Source organism: Psammomys obesus, unplaced genomic scaffold (assembly GCF_907164565.1).
Source record: "Psammomys obesus unplaced genomic scaffold, mPsaObe1.curated_primary_1811, whole genome shotgun sequence".
Classification (NCBI taxonomy): Eukaryota; Metazoa; Chordata; class Mammalia; order Rodentia; family Muridae; genus Psammomys; species Psammomys obesus.
The window spans coordinates 2,944,363-2,964,620 of NW_026591643.1; the positions used below are offsets into that span (position 1 = coordinate 2,944,363).

The window sequence follows — 20,258 nt, forward strand, 5'->3', positions numbered from 1 at the left end:
AGAAACTGACAAACACTGATAATTGATGTATCTCAACACCAATGGTCTCAATTTCCCAATAAAAATACAAACTAATTAGGTGCAGCGTGGGGAGCCTTGTGGAAGAGTCAGAGGAAGGATAGATGGACCCAGAGGGGACAGGACCTCCACAAGAAAACCAACAGAGCCAACTAACCTAGGCCCAGGGGGGCTTGCAGAGACTGAAGCACCAACCAAGGACCATGCATGGACTGGACCTAGGTCCCTTACACATATGTACCAGATAGGCAGCTTGGTCTTCATGTGGGTTCCCTAGTAAGGGGAGGGGTGCGGGGGCTGTCTCTGCCATGAACTCTTGCCTGCTTTTCAATCGCTTCCTCCTGGTGGAGCTGACTTGCCAGGCTACTGTGAAAGAGGATGTGACTTGATGTGCTGCGTGCTGGTACTGCCCTTTTCTGAGGAGTAGGGAAGGGGGGAGGGGGAAGTGAGGGAGGGAACATGGGACTGGGAGATGAGGAGGGAGGAAGCTATGATTCAGATGTAAAGTGAATAAATAAGTAAAAATTTTTAAAAAAGACAGATTAACAGTATGTATACAAAACCAGGATCTACCCTTCTGCTGCACCAAGAAACACACCTTCACATCAAGGACAGATATCACCTAAGGGTAAAAGGATAGAAAAAGAGATTCTATCTTTTTATACTGAAGAAGCAAGCCTGTACAGCCATCTTAGTATCTGACAAAACAGACTCTAAACCAAAATTAATCAGAAGAGATGGGAAAGGACACTACATACTCATCATTGCAATTCTTTTTTTTTTTCCTGCGATAGCCCAGACAGCCTCGAACTCACAGAGATCTACCTGCCTCTGCCTTCCAAGTGCTGGGGTGAAAGGTGTGCACCATCATGTCTGGAAACATTGCAACTCTATGTCACAAATACAAAGGCACCCAAGTTCATTAAAAAAAAAACTACTATAGTTTAAATCACATATTTATTGCCCCTCACACACTGATAGTGGAAGACCTTATAGCCCATTCCTATCAATAAATAGACAGGTCATTCAGACAGAGCTGAACAGAGAAATGCTGGAGCTAATGTATGTTCTAAACCAAATAAACAGAAATTTACATAACATTTACCCCAACATAAAAAAATGCACTTTCTTCTCAACACTTCATGAAACTTTCTCCAAAACTGAACACATGTACTGAATGTCAAGCTGCATATCAACAACAAAAGAAACAACAGAACACTTACAAACTCATAGCAATGGAATAACACATTACTGAGTGAAAAATGGGTCAAGACAGAAATTGAGAAATTAAAAGCTTTCTAGAATTGAATGAAAATGAATACACAACATCCCAAAACTGATAGGATGCAATGAAAGCAGCTTTAAGAGGCAAGAACTACTACTTAGTGAGTTAACAACACCCCTGAAAGATCTGGGACAAAAAAGAAATCACACCCAAAATGAGTAGACAGTGAGAAATAATCAAATAAACAAAAAACAATACAAAGAATTGGTTCTCTAAGAAATTTATTAATAGTGACAAACCATTATCCAAATTAACTAAAAGGAGGAGAGAGAATATCTAAATTAACAAAATTAGAAATGAAAAGGGGGGCATAACAACAGACACTGAGGAGATCCAGAGGATAAAAAGGACATACTTGCAATGTAAGTCAAAACTACTTAGAGGTTTAATCTTACTCCAATCAGGATGGCTAAGGTCAATAAAACAAGTGACAGCTCACGTTGGTGAGGATAAGCGAAATAATCATCCGTTGCTGGTGGGAGTGTAATTTTTTACAGATACTATGGAAATCAGTGTCATAACTTCTCAGGAAGATGGATAAACCTCAAGATCCAGCTACACCACTCTTAGGCATATACCAAAAGGACACTTCATCCTACCATACAGATACTTTCTCAACCATGTTTATTGCTGCTGTATTCACAATAGCCAGAAGTTGGAAACCACCTAGATGTCCCACTAGAAGAATGGATAAATAAAATTTGATACATTTACACAATAGAGTATTACTCGGTTGTTTTAAAAAGTGAAATTCACAGATAAATGGATGGAACTAGGGAAAAAAATCATCCTAAGTGAGGTAACCTAGACTCAGAAAGACAAATATGTATATATTCACTTACATGTGAATATTAGCTAAGTCAATGATAACTAAGCCAATCTGTAGGACCACAGAGGTTGAATATAAAGTAAGAGACTTGAGGGGATAGATTGATTTCCTTAGGAAAAAGAAATAGATGATTATGGATGGGTGGGGTAGGATCTGGAAAGGGAGGGTCAAGTGGGAACAGGAAGGGCAGAGAGAGGAATGAGGGAGATAATACAAAGAGAGAAGGTCATTTGAGGGGTAGTATGAAAATTTAATATGGTAGAAGTTTCCTAAAATATAAATATATTAGAGTGATCTAAATGAAGTTGCCCCAACTGGCCATCTCTTGTCACCAAATGAAGCTTCCAGTCTCAGGACTGGCCTTGTGTAGCCTCAGCGGGAGAGGATATGGCTAGTCCAGCAGGGACTTACTGTGCCAGTGAGAGTTGGTACCCATGGGGACCTCCCCCTTCTCTGAAGAAAAGGAGAGGGGAGAATGGAGAAGAGGTGTGTGTGAGAGAGGCCGTGAGTTTACACAGTGATGGTGATGATTTTCTTCTAAGTTTCTGCTCCACTTTGTTTCTTGAAGGCATAATTATACTTTTTTGTTTTATATCCTGTATACACACAAAATATGCAAATATTTGAAGGATGACTGAATTAATAATAACATTGATAGCATACATTAAAAATGGTCTTATGCTGCATTTTTACTAAAGGAAGTTTAATATTAATATAAAGAGCTTTGCTCATAAGATTGACACATTGATGAAAAGTATAGCACTGGCTAATTTCTGAGTATCTTTTGTAACGTAAATAAAGAGAACAATAATTGAACTATGGTAAATGAGGGAAGGATAAAAAGAGGTTATAAATAACTTCCAATTAGCCTCTTCTTTGTGCCTGAAATCAGGGATTCTTTTCAGACTGACGAAGAAAATGTGTGAGAAGGTAAAGGGATATTCAGGTATCTGAAGAACTTACTGTTTATCTTCTATTGATAAAGGGAATTTGAGATTAAGGATACATACATCTCAGGAAAATCCTCCACACAGAACTTTGTTGTTCCCTGATCCAGGACTGAATTATCTGTCACTTCTGGAACTGGACTAGCTGAGGCCGCACAGAACTTTGTTGTTCCCTGATCCAGGATTGAATTATCTGTCACTTCTGGAACTGGAATAGCTGAGGCCAAAAAGGAACAGTCATCATTTGTTTCTAAAATGTTTCTTACACTTAAGAAAGCCAAATACCCATCTTTTTCATTATGGGGTTATCTTTACTTGTTCACACACTACTTTTCCAAAGTGATATCTGATTCTTTAGAATCTGCTTCCTTCAAACTCGGTCAAGAGAACATCATCTGAATGTACCAATAACATGCTCCTTTTCACAGCTTCTCTTTGCCTCAATACGACTATGCTCCCAGATAACCCTGGTCAACAGTTTCTGCTGAAGGCCTCATAAGACCTTCATTAAGCATTCTAGTTCATTCTGACATGCTTCCCTCAAAGGCCCATAATACGGCTAGTAGAACTCTCGTACTTAATCATAAACAGCTTTAAATTAAAATTCTATGCATCTATAGATCAGTTCTCAGATTAGATCCCTGAGTCCTTAAGGAGAGAGACCACATCCTAGTCTTGTGCCAGAATATGCAACTGCATGTTCTGTCATGATAGTGTCAGTTTCTCTCAATGTTACTTCTGCCTAGGTTTGTTGCTTTGAAGATGTTAGTTAACATCCTCATCATTGCCTCATGGAAAATATCATAGTATTTCAGAGAACACATCTGGAAATCACTCAGCCTAGACCGTAATCCTTGTGCTACTACTTATTAACTTCATGATCTTGAGTAAATCTGATAACCATTACATATCTGTTTCCTTAAACATGAACTAGGAACAATAGCTACTTTATAGTATTAGTGTAAAGATTTAACATGATGAGATATACAAATTAATTGGAGGGATGCCAGACATATTGCAAGTTCCCAGTAAAATTTGCCTATTACTTAAATTTTCTTCTGTTTTTTTTTTTTTTAAAGGAAGAAATGATTATCTTTCTCTTCCTTTACTTTCAGAGCAACAGCCTGATGAAAGATACTCTGCAGAGCCAAAGAGATGGCTCAGCGGTTAAAAGCACTGGCTTCTACTCTAGAGGACCCTGGTTCAATTCCCAGCACCCACATGTCAGCTCACAACTGTGTGTAATTCCAGTTCCAGGGGATCCATTGATTGAATCAGGAATGCCTGTGATGCACATATTTGAGCATGCAGGCAAAATGCTCACACACATAAAATAAAATTAAAAATCTCAAAAAAAAGAGCTACTTTGCATCTCCAACATGATTATGACCTACAACCCACCAATCTTCCCATTTGCATAATTTTCAGCATGGTTTCTTGTTACTTTCTTTCTCATCCAGGTTGTTCTGTATAATCCACACCTTATAAAGACTTGATTCCCTTGCCCCTCTTTCCCTGCCTAACTTAGGAAAACCCTATCATCAATTTTCTATGTATAGTGAGAAAAATCATCTAGCCATGTTGAATTATCTCATTCAAATGGCTGCCAACAACACTGACAAGGAGTAACAACGCATCCTCTACTAAAAGTGCTTTTGTCACTTTTACAATTATTTCACACGTTCTTCCCTCCAATATCTAATGTGTATTCCCCTATGTCCTATGATTTTGCCTTTACATATTAGGTTGATATAAAAGAGAGCTAATCATTTCCTAGCACCAATTTTACCAACCTACGGTTATGAGTCTTTATGATCTCTATTGCCCTATCTATGAAAAGAAAAAGACTTGTGGCTCCTATTGAATATGAATTTTTCTGTGCTCTTGGTACTATTCCTCTTTAATCTGTTTTTTTTTTCTTTCCTGCAAACAAACACTCTAAGCTGTCTTTTTTAAATTTTATATTGAAAATAAATCACATTAGCAAAGTAACTCTTAGCTGGGCATGGTGACATACACTTTTAATCCAAGCACTCAGGAGACAGAGGGAGGTGGATGTCTGAGTTCTAGGCCAACCTGGTCTACATAGCAAGTTCTAGGATAGCCAGAGCAACATGAGACCTTGTCTCAAAAAAACAAAACAAAACAAAACAAAAAACAAAAAAAAAAAAGGAAGAAAGAAAAGGAAGGAAGGAAGGAAGGAAATAAGGAAGGAAGGAAGAGAATAAAAAAAATAACTTTTAGCCCATTTCCTTGGAGCTACTGCTTCATTTGTAAATTTTACTACAAACAGTCAGTACTTTTGCTCCTGGAAGTCCTACTTCAGGGTACTCAATAAACTTTTCTTTAAAAATAAAAGTAAATATAAAGGTTTTACATCATATACTCATTTCTTAAGTGTTGCCCAAACCCACTTCCCATTCTCTTTTCAGTGAACTCCAAGGTTACAACCTGTGTGTCGAGGTGAGAGTCAGTTCTCACCTCCCATCCCGTGGGGTCCAAGTTTCAATTCTGGCTGTCAGGTTTGGCAGCAAGCATCCTTACCCACTGAGCTGTCTTCCTATGCCCCATGCCTCTACTTTTGACTCCTAGCCTCTACCCTTCCCATTTTTAAGACAACCAGAATTGTCTTTTCTAAAATATGATTTGGGTTCTCCCGTTCTTTTTCTTAAAACTGTCCAATGGTTTCTCATATTTGCAAGTTTATTAGCCAGTTTGAGCTTCTATACCTCAAAATGTATAGACTAGGTGACTTGAACTAAGAACATTTGTTTTTCATAGCATTATAGGTTAGAAAGTCCAATAACAAAATTCCAGCAAATTCAGAATCTGATGGAGATTCTCTTCTCCTTCATCTTGCTATGTCTTTAAGATGGAAAGGAAAATAGGGTTTCTTTGGGTCTTGTACAGAGCACTAATCTGAAGCCTCATGACCCCTTTCTCAAATACAATCACAACGGTGATTAAATTTGAACATAAGGTTTCAAGGGCACATGGACATTCACGCTATTGTTTTTATGAAAATAAATAGACAAGAAAAGTCCATGTTATGTTCTATAAAGCCTTAGATAACACAAAATTTGCTCATATCTCAGATCTCCTTTTCCTTACCTAGTCATATGGCCTAGTTTTCTTAATTTACCACATTGAACTCAGAACTAACTTTTAAGAAATAAAAACAAACATACCGCTTGTCCATGGACTCCTATATTTATCATCAATAACATTTTCATCTTGATTTAAACATGAAGAGATCTGAAGCAATAAAGCATCTCGGTAAAGCCTTTCTTTAACTGTGTTCTGCATGAAAAGGTACAATAATCTTAACTATTTACCAACATTCAGAATATTGTCATAAGCTGATATAATTTTTATTTAAAAGAGATACATTTGTCATAAAGATGTCAAATTAAAGAACCACATAACAGAGTAATATCAGGAAGTTGTCTTACAAAAGTTTTTTTTTTCTATAACAGGCTAAACTACATGTGTGCTTAACAACAACAAAAAAAGTATTACATCATTTAGCAATATGGTTTTCTTCCATTAACCAGTGTAATGCCACTGTCTTAACTTTTGTTTTCTATGCTAAAACCTGAACACTGGCTTCTAATTTCAAAAATAAACTTAAGGAAGGAAACTCTTCCTTTAAATGGACATTAAAGGTGGCCACAGAGGTGCAGCTTAAATCTTAGCCCGTGGGAGGGTGAGACAGGAGGATTACCAGTTTGAGGCCAGCTAGGAGTACAGAGCAAGATCCTGGCTCAAACAAACAACACAGAAAGGAGTAAACCTGTGGCTTAGCTCAAGTTCTACTTGGCTCTGCCTCGATGTCCCAACTTTAACTCCCATTAATTTGTGGCAATAGACTAGTCCCTCTTATAGCCATCCCACTTCCCATCTCCTGCAGAGGTCACAATACCACAGTCTACTCTGTGGAAAAAGTGCTGCTGTTCCACAGCTATCACTCTCAGGTTAAGAAGTATCTCCTCTATGAAGCCTTCTCCAGTGACTCTGACTTCCCTTGTAATTCATTATTCTCTTTACCAGCAAAAATGGTTGGGGTTTTTTGTTGTTGTAATTGTTTATGTTTTATGTTGCTGAAGGTATTAAATAAGAGATTATCATTATCAAAGAATAAGTGGTATAAAAGATCATTTACTCTGGTCTATATAAAATGAGGACCAAAGACACATGTAAACAGGAAAAAAACCTTGACTAGTATTTCATGTAACAAAGTTATAAGAAATAACTTATATTTAAGAAATTTTGTTTGTAATTGCTTTTGGAATAATTTTCTCATAAAATATATTTGATGATATAGATGGCATTAGTTTTCTTCTTTGATCATAAAAGGGATAACTTGTAAAAAAATTTGAATTAGCAAAATATTTCTGACTCCTTGGATATTCAGATCAGTTTCTTTCTCTTCTCTGTTAAGAAATCTTACTTTATTCAAGTCTTAGTTGTTATTTGAGTGGCTTTTACTGCTCCTTCATTGACTCTATAAAGCCTCACAACCTTTACAGGATTTGACGTTTCTCAGCATCACATCCAGATTATATCACGGAGTGCGGTACATCAGTAAGAAACTAAAACACCATGAATAAGGACAAATCTTTGAGGACTTTTGAGTATCTGCATTTTTGCAAGTTATCAATACATTAATAAATGTTACATAGACTTCTAATTCCCACCCAAGCATATGTTAAAGCTACATATTTGAGTCTCTCAGTTACAAGAGAATAAATAAAACCTGAAGAGGACTATATTTTCCTTCCTTTTTTTCTTTCCTTTTTTGTTTTATTTGTTTGTTGTTCAAGACAGGGTTTCTCTGTGTAGCCCTGGCTGTCCTGGAACTCATTCTATAGGCCAGACTGGCCTAGAACTCAGAGATCTGCCTGCCTCTCCCTCCTGAGTGCTGGGAGTAAAGATGTGTGCCACCATCGCTTGGCTGACTATGTATATTTCTTACTCCTATAAAATGTAACAGAGTTTTAGTTTACTGGAATATTTTTGTCCTGGTAAACAGGGCAGGTTAATATAATAATAAAAATGAAATTTTAACTTGCCAATTAGCTTCATAAGAACAATGAACTATTTTATGACTTTCTACTACAACACATTTATTAACAATATAGCTGGACTTGAAATTCATCTCTGACATTTTCCACAAGCTACTTAGCTTCTCTGGACATTACTTTGCTAACTGTGAACCTATAAAATCTGACACCTGAGTACTTACATTGGTCAAATGACATAATCCACTAGAATGACAAAGTATCTGATTCATTGCGACACACTGTTATTGTCCCAATAACAATGACTAGGATTACTTTTGTGCCCATTCTTTCTTTCTTTTCTTTTCCCAAGATGGGTATCACTGTATAGCCCTAGGTGGCCTGAAACTTGTTCTGCTGTTTTAGCTTTCCAAGTGCTGGGATTACAGGCATGCCCCACCATTCCCCACGTCTCTTAAAGGAAGACCATTCCGAATGTTAAGTCACTCTCCACACTTGCCACAGTTTTCTTCAGATAGCTTCAGACTTAGATGCTATTGAATTGTTTTAGTTAATTTTAAACATCCCTTACAAAAGTGAACTTTTTAAAGAAATATTAAAAGTTGAGATGGCTGGTGAGATGGCTTCTGAGGTTGAAGGCACTTAACACCAAGGCTGATGACCTGGGTTTGATTTCAGGGCCCCACACAGTAAAAAGACAGAATCAGCTCTTGCAAGCTATCCTCTTAACCCCGACATGCATGCCGTGGCAAGAGTATGTACAAACACACACACACACACAAATATTTTTTAACTGCTATTAAAAAAACCTTAGTAAGCTAATAACATCATACCTCATGTATATAGTCGATTGCATAATATTTGAATGCTGAAAACATAGCTCTTCCCTTCAAAGCCATACAAAGTTCAATATCTAGAAACGTAAAAGTTAAATGTTGGTAAAATAGCAAAGCCAAGAGAAGAAAAATCTATCTTAACCAGAAGTGTTTTGTTCACTTATTTTTCAAAAGGCCCTTAGTGATAAAAGTTAACTATAAACCAACTTTTATTTTTGTGATTAAAAATCTAAAACGGAAAATAATGTGCATTGTTATACATTTCTCTATATTTTCTCTTGTCATTTAATCCATACAAGTTAGTGACTTAAAATGTTTAATATGATAATTTTCTTGAAAAGAGGCTGGAGTGGCAGACATGAAAATAGTATTTTACCCAGGGTAATTGTGTTTCTCAAGTGATTTTGAAATTAAATAAACAAGGTCAAAACTCTATAATAAAGAAATACAGGACTGGAGAGATAGTTCAGTGGTTAAGACCACTGGCTGCTCTTGCCAAGGATCCAGATTTAAGTACCAGCACTCACAACTGTCTGTAACTCCACTTCCAAGTGCTCTGAAGCCCTCTTTTGTCCTCCAAAGCCACTGCACCATATGTGGTACGCAGATAGGCATGCAAGCAAAACACCTACATGCATAAAATAAAAATAAGTAAATCTTTAAAAGTAATAACATAGTGGTTATTTCTAAAAGAGAGTTAGATTTGGTAAATTATATCCATTCTCTTACTTAGAAAATCAAGGCCTAACCTTAGAATTCTCTAAAATAGCTAGCTCATTGGGAATAAGTGATTATGGTATGATGAAGCAACCAGGCCAACAGACTATTGGAAAATCAAACCTACTTAATAACACAATAAGTAATTAGAACTATGAGTTAGACCAGGATGGTCTTCACGTGAGAAATTACTCAGAAGTTACTCAGTTAACCAAATAGCTCTTAGTATTTTTGCCATTTGAAATGTCTGGAAAGAGTGTGATGCTGTGAGGCATGCTAGTACCAAGCACCAAGAACGAGAAGGCCAGCCAGTTTAGAGTACAAAGCCAGTGTGGGCTACTTCGTGTAGTGAGGCACTCTCTAAATAAATAGTCTGTGGGATGCTGGGATAGCTCAGTGATAAAGGACTTGGCTAATCCCTATCCTTGCAAAAACAACCAAAATGTTACAAGGAATTCAGATGTCAGTCAGACACTTTTACATAATAGTTTATTAATAATGTTTTATTGAATACATATTTTAATACATATGGTCTTGGCCTAGTGCAATTATTATTTCTCTTTCTCTTTTTTTGTGGCTTAAGTGGTGTCTTATATAATATGAAGTACTGAAATCTGAAGACCTGAAGATATGGCCTGGGTAGTAGTGGCACACGCCTTTAATCCCGGCACGCGGAGGCAGAGGCAGGTGGAGCTCTGAGTTCCAGGCCAGCCTGGTCTACAGAGTGAGTTCCAGGACAGCCAGGGATAAGAAGAGAAACTCTGCCCCCCCAAGACAAACAAACAATCAAACAAACAAACAAAGACCTGAAAGATACTATCCACAGGAGAGGGCTACAATCTATTCCTGTTTTCAGTTATCATCAAGTAAATATTCTTTTCATAAGACTTTTGTTGCATTTCTATTTATTTACATGTGCACACACACACACGTGTGTGTGTGTGTGTGTGTGTGTGTGTGTGTGTGTGTGTGTGCGCGTGACATGGTGTGCACAGAAGTCAAGGGATAACTTGTGGAAATCTGTTCTCTCCTTCGACTATGAGGGGCCTAGGGATCAAACCCAGATCCTCAGGCCTACTGGCTTTTACACAGTTCGCTGGCCCAAAGTGAACTCCTTAACTACTCAACTTGCTGAAATTTTAAAAGCAAATAGACTTCTAAAAAAATCCACAAACATAATTATTTTGATTAATAACAGAAATTTTTAGATACTATGATAAGTCTTTCAATTAAACTAAACTGAGCAAATACATAGTCCAGAATAGTTTTGATATTGACAAGATCTTAAGCATGGTGCCAGTTGTGTACTAGGCCCATCGTAATGCCACCATAGCATTTTTTACTGGTGATTATCTGAGAATATTTATAATCATTACATTTATGCCTTTCTACACACTGCATTACAATTTTTGAAGCAAACATTGATTTTAGAATTTTCATGTCTTTAAAAAATTATTTATGAGAGAAAAGACATCTGAAGTAGATGAGGGAGGGAACTAGATAGGAGAAGGGGTGAGGACAGTAACTGGGGTGGGGATCAGGTATGGGGTGAATAGGGTGAGGAGAGGACCAGGAGAGAGATGAAAATCAGTGTGGGGATACATCTCTGGGACAAGGAGGCCCCTGGGAGTCTATGGGGGTGACCCTAGCAGACACTCCTAGCAACAGGGGATATGAAGCCTGAAGTTTTCACCTCCTGTAGCCACATGGGACTTTCAGTAGAGGAAGGGGGACATCAACACACTCATAAAACCTTCGATCCAAAATTGGTCCTGCCTATGAGAAGTATAGGGATAAAGATGGAGCAGAGACTGAGGGAACGGCAACCCAATGACTGGCCCAATTTGAGAGCCAACCCCTGACACTATTAATGATACTCTGCTATGCTTGCAGACAGGAGCCTAGCATAAGTGTCCTCTGAAAGGTTTCATCCAGCAGCTGATGGAAACAGATACAGAGACCCACACCAAACAACAGGCTGAACTCAGGGATTCTTGTGGAAAAGTAGGAGGGCAGATCGAGGGAGTCGGAGGGGTCAAAGACCCCACAAGAAGACCTACAGAGTAAACTAACCTGGGCCCCTGGGGGCTCACAGAGACTGAACCACCAACCAAGCAGCATACATGGGCTGGACCTAGACTCCTACACATATGTAGCAGGTGTGCAGCTTGGTCAATATGTGGGGGTAGGGGCTGTCTCCAACTCTGCTGCCTGCCTTTGGATCCCTTTTCCCTAGCTGGGCTGCCTTGTCTGGCCTCAGTGGGAGAGAAATTGCTTAGTCCTGCTGTAACTTAATGTGCCAGGGTGGGTCGGTACACATGGGTGGGAGGAGCTCCCCTTCTCTGAGAAGAAGCGGAGGGGGAATAGGGTGGGAGGATGGGAGTAGGAGGAGAGGAGGGAGAGGGGGTTGTACTCAGGTTGTAAAGTGATTAAATAATTAATGGGGAAAACCATGCACGTGTGTCTGTGTACCATATGCATGTCTGGTGCTCTTGGATCTCCTGGGATCACCGATGTTGAGAGATGCCATTTGAGTGCTGGGCATTAAATCCTGGTCCTCTGAAAAAGCAGGCAGTGCTCCTACCCACTGAGTCATCGCTGTAGCCCCAAAGTTTTGTGCCTTAAAGTTACATTTTCTCAAAAAATGATGACTGTGCATCATTTTAGAAGTGGTTTATAGGCTGAAAGCAAGCACAACTCTACTTAGCCTACCCACTCAGCTTATAGTCATTGTCAAATTTTCCCCCTTACACGGGAAGCCTAGTATTTCTATCAGCTCTAGACTGACTCATCACTCTCACCAACTACTTTGAAGAAAGTTTTCTTTATTGACATCGATAATTGATAGTCACACTCCGATGTGCTGAAGATATCATACATTTCATCCCCATCAGAATTTCATCTGCTGAGTTATCGCATCGAATAACAGTTAGCCGAACCCACTTAGTGTGTTGGGCGAATGGGAAAAAAGAAGATAAATTGGCATTATATTTAAAGGTCAAGCAAACAGGAGACAAGCATAATCACTGTCAAGATTAGTTTGTTGATTTCTGAGACAAAGTCGAACCAGAGTAGCCCTTGAATTCAGAATCAGCCTCTTGAGGGCTGGGACCAAAGGTGTGTGCCACCACACTGGCCAGAGATAATTTTTATTTTATTTTTAATTAATTAATTAGGTTTTTTCGAGGCAGGGTTTCTCTGTGTAGTCATCATAGCTGTCCTAGAACTTGCTCTGTAGACCAGGGTGGCCTCGAACTCACAGAGGAGATCTGCCTGCCTCTGCCTCCCTGAGTGCTGCGATCACGGATGTGCGCCAACCCTGCCTGGCTCAGAAATAATTTTTTAAAAGGTTAACTTTTAAATAGTGGCAATTTCCCAGGTTTATTTTAAAATCTATTTCTAAAGATTTTTTTTCTCCCTCCCTGCTTCCTCCTATTGGAATAACGGGTCAGAATGAAAACATACACAATAATCAGGTCAGGCTCCTGGCAACAAAGCTGAGGAAGTTAGTTTTACCGATGTCAGCACCGAGGGGTGTCTGAACCTTTGAGTCTAAGATGCATCTTCTCCCATTCCAGGAAGGCATTCTGGAATTTTCTCCCCACTCCCTCACAGAAACCAGTGAAGAAGCTTCTTTTTTCCTTACGGGGTGCGGTGGGGGTAGGGAAAGTAACACTGTAGAGGAGGCGCCTTTCCTTTAGCGCCCCATCACCTGCGCAGCTAGCTGGGCCGTCAGGTCGCTCGTACTCCATGCTCTCGCTTAATCAGGGCGGGCGGAAGCTGGGCCCGGGACGTCGTCCCTGCTGGGCTCCATAAACCCCCTCGGAAATCTGCTTTCTCGAGAATTCTGACCGTCACACTCGAATTCCTCAAATCTCGGCTTACCCTCAGCTAGCGCACACCTTCCTTCCCCTCACAACGCCTCCTCCCATGAGGTAAAAGCTCCCGCTTTGGGTTACAAAGGCGACAGTTTCCCCGCCCATCGAGCACGTGACCTCAGCGGCTGCTGAAGCCAACGCTCCCATTGGCCAGTGCAGGCTCCGCCCTCCAGTTGGTTCCTCTTGCCCGGATGTGGCAGTCTAGGGTGGTCTGCCTGGTTGTTCCGGAGTTGAAAGCCTTCTTCCCACATTAGAAAGCTGGGTGAAGTGTGACACCCAGTGTGTGTGTGTGTGTGTGTGGGGGGGGGGTGGTGAGGTTTGACGTGAGGGAGGCGTGTCAACCGGAAGTTATTAACTAAAGTCTCCAGAGCAACGCTTGGCTGGTAGCTTTTCACAGGTAACTTTGAGAGGATTTAGCAATCAAGTGGCTTCAGAGAAAGACAGAGGGCAAAAGGGAGAAGGCAAACAGGTAGGTAGCCAGGTGGTTGTGCAGTACTGGAGGAAGAGCTTTTGAGGTGGGGCAGATGAGGAAACTTGAGGTGGGGCTTTGAATGGAAATGTGTGGATTTTGTATATTGATTGATGGCCACCCCCTTACACCTTCTACCTTAGAATAACTAGACCTACCCTGATAAAGAACAACTCATTCCTTTGTGTTTCTAACTCTGTTTTCTTTTTTCACCTATAGCTTGGCACTGAGCTTCTTCCCAGGAAATTGCAGGAAGTAATGTGTGTGTTAATTCATATCTTTCTTTCTAGTTAATATTGAAATGCTTATTGTGAAACATCACTGGCTTAAGCCACTTTATTTCCATAAGTCACTTACTTCATTCTATTTTGTACAGGTTTATGCAATATGTTTCAATACTATGGATTATTATTCAGCAACAATTTTGTAGGTGTTCACCTGCCAGTGAGGTACATTATTTTGAATTCTTCCACACATTTTATTAAAATCAAAATTATGTAACTTTGCTAAGTAGAAAAGTAATATAGATTCAGTAGAACGAGTAAAATCATCCAAAAATATGTGCAAAAGTACCCTTCATGTCTGTCCTGGCTCCCAGGAAAGGTAACCACTGGCCCAGTGAGATATCTAAGCAAGTTAAGGTTCTTACCCCCAAGGCTGATGACCAAGGCCAATCCCTGAAACCCACAAAGTGAAAGGAGAGATCTGACCCCTGCAAGTTATCCCTGGCCTTTAAACATTGGTTAGGCATGCATGCCCCTCCCCATATACACAAAACAACTTAAAAAAAATTCTAGGTTTTGTCTTTTGATACTTGGCATATCATTACAAACCTGTATAGGTAGACATATACAAAGTTAGTTGGCCAGAAATATAAAAATAGGTAACTCACTTTCATCACTAAACAATAACTCGTGAACAGCCTTCCAGGTAAGCATCCATCCACCTAACCCATCTGTAAAACAAAAACAGTTGATGTAGTGAGAATTTTGGTTTCTTTAATGGCCCAGTTATGTCATGTGAATATGTTTTGGTTTTAATCCGGTGTGGCATGTGGGGTATGGGGCTGCTAACTATGATTTATCTCGTGTTCTAGGCGGGGTGTGATTTTGCCAGCTGAGGATAGTTTACAGTTGGAATTCTGGGGACTCTTATAAATGCCAGATGCCTGAGAGGGGCTGGAGGTGCTCCATGGAGGCAGCGGCTGCCTTCCCCTGCTGCTGTGGTTTATTGAAATTTGTCAAGTGGTTGTATGCAAAGAGATTAGTAGAAAAAATTAGCTATTCTGTCGGCAAAGATCAAATTTACCCCAAGGAACTTGCTGCTCCTAATCAGCAGGAAGTAGTCTAAAGAGATCTATGTCCCCCCCCCCCCCCAACCTCCTCTCTGGCTTACCTAGTGTTGGGGTGTTGGGAGGGATTGGGATGGAGAAGGGTGGTGAATTTAGGAACCTAACAGTAGCCATGAAGCCTGGTTATACGTGGGGGCTACCTTTGGATGCTGTCCTGGGCAGCATCTCTTCCTGACAGGCAAACTCTGCCTCTCTGCCAGCCACCATGACTCTTCCTCTTGACTCCATGAGTTCTAGCATTCTGTGCTCTGACCTCTGGTGTAATACTCCAACTTCTCTTCCTGGCAACTAGTCAGGAACACCTCCCTCAGGCTTCTGCCTGTGGTACGGTTCCTGCTCAGTAGCTATGGTCATGTTATCATGTCATAACAACACACAGCCTGGAGGTAGAGCCAGCTGCCAGGGTATCTCATAGTATCTATATGCCAAAAATGTATTCAGATACGCCACAGTGAGTGACTGTTTCCAAGATTTCACCTGAACAAATAATGCCACAGTAAGATTCTTGGATATTTGCTTGAATAATTTCTATGGAATGTTTTTTTGAGTTGCTGTTTCAAGTCATGAGAGCATTTCAACTGTGATAGGCACTTCTTGTTTACCTCCTAAAAGTGTATAGCAATTTATAGCAGGGCCAGTCATTTTTTCTGAATACACAGCAGAATAATCTTGCCAATATCAAGTATTTTATGTTTATTTGATAATTACATGCTTTTTAGGTGTGTATAGTCCTTTGGGTTTTCCTCTTACACGAATTGGCATATTCTAAGTGCATGTATATATGTATGAAATGAAGCAGTTTTGCTGTTGGGTAGATTTGTCTGTCCTTTTAAAAATCTTGGGCCTGTAACAAGGGAGAATAGCACAGCAGGGAGCATGTGATTGGCAAAAGTCTTCATGGCTGGAAGAAGAAGGGATTGGACTGCAGTTCCAACATCCCTACCGAGGTTATGCCTGCATAAGGATATTAGTTAAAATAAAATCTAGCTGTAAAAATAACAGGATAGTTCAAAATAAGGTAAAAACTCCACCTTCTCACCTGTCACCAAGTCCTCTGGTGGCTTCTCTTTCTTCTGTCTCGTTACTCTGATAGATGTATTGTGGTCTTTATTCTCATCGTCTTAGAGAGGCAGTATTTAGGAGGAAAGAATGAAGTACAAGCTAAAGGATCCATGTTTGTGTGTGTGTGTGTGTGTGTGTGTGTGTGTGTATGTCTGCAGTTTAAATTGTGAAATATGATATTCATATACAAAAGTATGTAAGATGATATATAATTTTAAAGATATCTTAAGAAACATCTGTGAAAACCTCTACTCCAGGTAAGGAACTGAACATGTAAGAAGTTGAGAAATCGGTGTTTCCTTTTGAAATTACAACTTTCCCCTAGAGGATGTCTCTCTCTACCTAAAATTACTATAATCTCAACTTACACAAATCATTGCCTTGCTTTTGCTCCAAATGTTCTGCCCAAGTCTAAATGACAGTTTGCCAATTTATGTTTTGTGTTACTTTAGTCCTTAATTCTTCAATGCAATGGATATTATTGAGAGTGCTTATGTTGATTTACTTTCACTGCTGAATAATGTTTTATAAATATATCTCATTTTATTTATCCATTCCATTGATACCATAGTTGAGATCCAAACTGTCTTTCAAAAGCCCATGTGTTAAAATAAAGGCTTGCTCCCCTAGCTTTTGGCACTACTGGAAGGTACTAGATATAGTCTTTTAGAAATGGGGCCTAATGGAAGAAACTTAGATAACTGGAGTCATAACCTTAGGAGAAACGTTGGAACCCTTGTCCAGTCCCTTTCTCTTCCAGCAGTGAAATGAAAAGCTTTGATCACACACTCCCTGTTATAATATGCTGTCTCATTACAGGCCTAACAATTACTGTGCCAACTAGACTTGGACAGAAACATTCAAGACAAAAGCCAAAAATGACCAACCAACCTACCCTTATCCCTCCCCCTTTCCCTTCTTTCCTCTTTCCCTCTTTCTGCCACTACCCGCACCCTTAGGATAAAGTTTTACTAGGTAGTCCAGGCTGGCCTGGACTCATGAACTCCTGCGTCAGTTTTCCACAAAATTATAATCCAGGGCTATTATATGCCCCCATTGATCTCTTGTATATGTACCGTAGGACACATGTACATTTCTCTAGACTATAAATTTAGGAAATTTTTCAGAATTTGCTCATAAATATCAACTTGTTTTCAACAGTGGCAGTTCTTTTTGTTCTGTGTATGTACTGAATTTTAATAATTTCATACTTAATAAATCTTGAGAAGTTGGTAAGACATCCAGCTGTCTTTTGAGGAAGATTCTCATCAGCTACCACATTGTAGTAATGCTAACATATCACTGATGAGTCCCTAAACACGTGATCACATGTGGTTGTAATAAAAACTATACACATACAGTGTTTACACCAGACAGTTACATGCATAGTTACATGGAAATCCTGTTAATATAAGGGAGACCAGGTGTAGGGAAATACATAGCAGTCTCTGCTATGCTAATGATAAAAAGTTTTAAAATGCTGAGTTTTATTTAGAACTTGGTATATGCTGAATTCCATTCTAAACACTTGGCCACACATCAGTACTAGATAAGATATCATCATATAATGAGCTCCAATTTGTAAATAAGAAAATGTGGGCATTGCATGCCTAAGTATCTTACTCAGGATTAGCTAGAAAGTATGATACTGAATTGTAAACCCTGGTAGCCTGGCTTCAGTTAGCATCCATCTTAGTCAGGCCACACATCATCTAAAAAAAATGTTTGCCTTCAGTTTGCTATGTGTATTATACATACTTTCTCTATATATTTTATAAGTTACTTCAAGTGATTTTTAAAATGTATCTCCAGGAAAATTTACCTTCCTTAAATCACCTTTTCCCCCTACTGCAAATGATGTAACTTAATCATTATTTTTAAAATTTTGCAATTTTGTAGCAATTACTTTTCTTTCTTTTATTCTCCTTCTCAGTCTTCCTCTCCCCCCATTCTTGGTTTTTCGAGACAGGGTTTCTCTGTATAGCTCTGACTAACCTGGACCTACTTTGTAGAACAGGCTGATTTCGAACTCACAGAGATCACCTGCCTCTGCATCCCCAGTACTGAGATTAAAGGGATGTGTCACCATGCCTGGCTCTTTCTTTTACTTTTAAGTGTTTCTTTGTACGTATGTAAGGCCAGTGCCTCTACAAGGTTAGAGTTCTTGGATCCTCCTCAAGCTAAAGTTACAGGCTGTTTTAAGCTGCCTGATGTGGATGCTGGAAATTGAATCATATCTTCAGAACCACAAAACCACTCTAGCCTGAACAACTACTTTTCTCTGTAAATTCTGTTTCGTCATTTTGCACCATAGTTATTTTAAATCTAAATGTAAATAAGACAAGTTCAGACACATACTTGAATATAAACTAAGCTCAAGAATCATCATGGAAGGGGGAAGGGAGAAAATCCATTGTAATGATACAGGGTTCACTGTTTTGTTCACATGCTGTGCTGCTGTGGCCATGATGAAAATGTTTAATGCTAATTAAAAACATACTTTTCATCAGACACTGATGATGCTAAGAAAGAAAGAAGATCACAAATCTTTGACTGAAGTTGCTCTTTAAAAAAAGTCCCTTCAGGACTGTCTCTAACATGAACTGATTGGCCTGCTCTTTGATCACCTCCCCCTGAGGGGAGAGCAGTCTTACCAGGACACAGAAGATGACAATGCAGCCACTCTGAATGTGATCTGATAGACTAAGATCAGAAGGAAGGAGAGGAGGACCTCCCCTATCAGTGGACTTGGGAAGGGGCATGGGTGAAGAAGGGGGAGGGAGGGTGGAGTCGGGAGGGAAAGAGGAAGGGGCTTATGGGGGGATACAAAGTGAATAAAGTGTAAAATAATAATAATAATAATAAATACAAAAAAAAGTCCCTTCAAATAAGTTTAAGATTGCTGCCAGGATGCTATTTCTAATATGACTTGTAGAAGATCTCAGCACTATGTTCAAGCTCTCAAAGTGCTGTCACCTACAACATATAGTCTGAAATCCTTATTCTAGAACAGCCCTAAGCCCTATTTACTATGGAACTCTGAACCACTGGCCATTCTCTAAACATTTCTCAGATTTTCCTCCTCTAGAGTCTGTTGGACAGTGCTTAAAAAATAATAATTGTTTTGCTCATGTCTGCCTCGCCCGCCCATCAGACCACAATTTTCCTGAGGTCATGGTTCATGGGCCATACCTTAATTATTTTTATGCCTTATCCAAGGCAATCACTGAAATGAAAATATAATTCTTTTCTTCTGAAAGTCCTTTGAAATAACAAATAGTCCATTTTTGCATTTCTGTTAAATGTAGGATTTCAGTATTCTTGCATGGATATTATTATCAAGTTGCCCACAAGCATGAGCACATGAGCATGCTAAGTGTGCATGGCTTGTACATGGCAAATGGCTTCTTGAGATAGAATTGCACATCAGCTCAAACAGGAACGTGCAGAAAGTCTGGATCTCTGGAATGAAAAGAGTATTACATAAATGTGTTACATAAGTAATTTATTGTCTTGTGAGAACTAATTTATAGGTGTGGCCTCTTGTACTATCTTTTGATCATCCTGAAGGAACTTTTTTGCATTAGTAGACCAAGAAGAAATATTTTTGCACAACACATTCAGCATTATTAAAGTAGATAATAAGTGCTGAAAGAGAGCTGTGGCTGCGGTGACATCAGCATAAAGAAAACTGCGGTGCAGAAGAGAAACCTAACATTTCATATTGGTGTACTTATATTTTCATCAAATGCAAGAAGTCACACATATTAGCCTGGCTTTTGCAGTATCCACCTTTGTAAACATGAATACCTTCTATCACATGTTCAACCCCCCCTTTTTTTTAA

The 20,258-nt window shown here is 39.3% G+C and overlaps 1 protein-coding gene across 1 annotated transcript in view; it reads right to left on the reverse strand.

The window, feature by feature from the left end:
• The window catches only part of Shoc1 (shortage in chiasmata 1), a 74,870-nt gene extending 65,871 nt beyond the window's left edge, over positions 1 to 8,999 (reverse strand). The window contains exons 1-3 of the mRNA XM_055611611.1: positions 8,934 to 8,999; positions 6,264 to 6,379; positions 3,143 to 3,220 (exon numbers count right to left, since the gene is read on the reverse strand). Of these exons, the coding sequence (XP_055467586.1) occupies positions 3,143 to 3,220; positions 6,264 to 6,379; positions 8,934 to 8,999 (260 nt within the window). The remainder of the gene's footprint in view (positions 1 to 3,142; positions 3,221 to 6,263; positions 6,380 to 8,933) is intronic.
• Between the last annotated feature and the right edge of the window lie 11,259 nt (positions 9,000 to 20,258).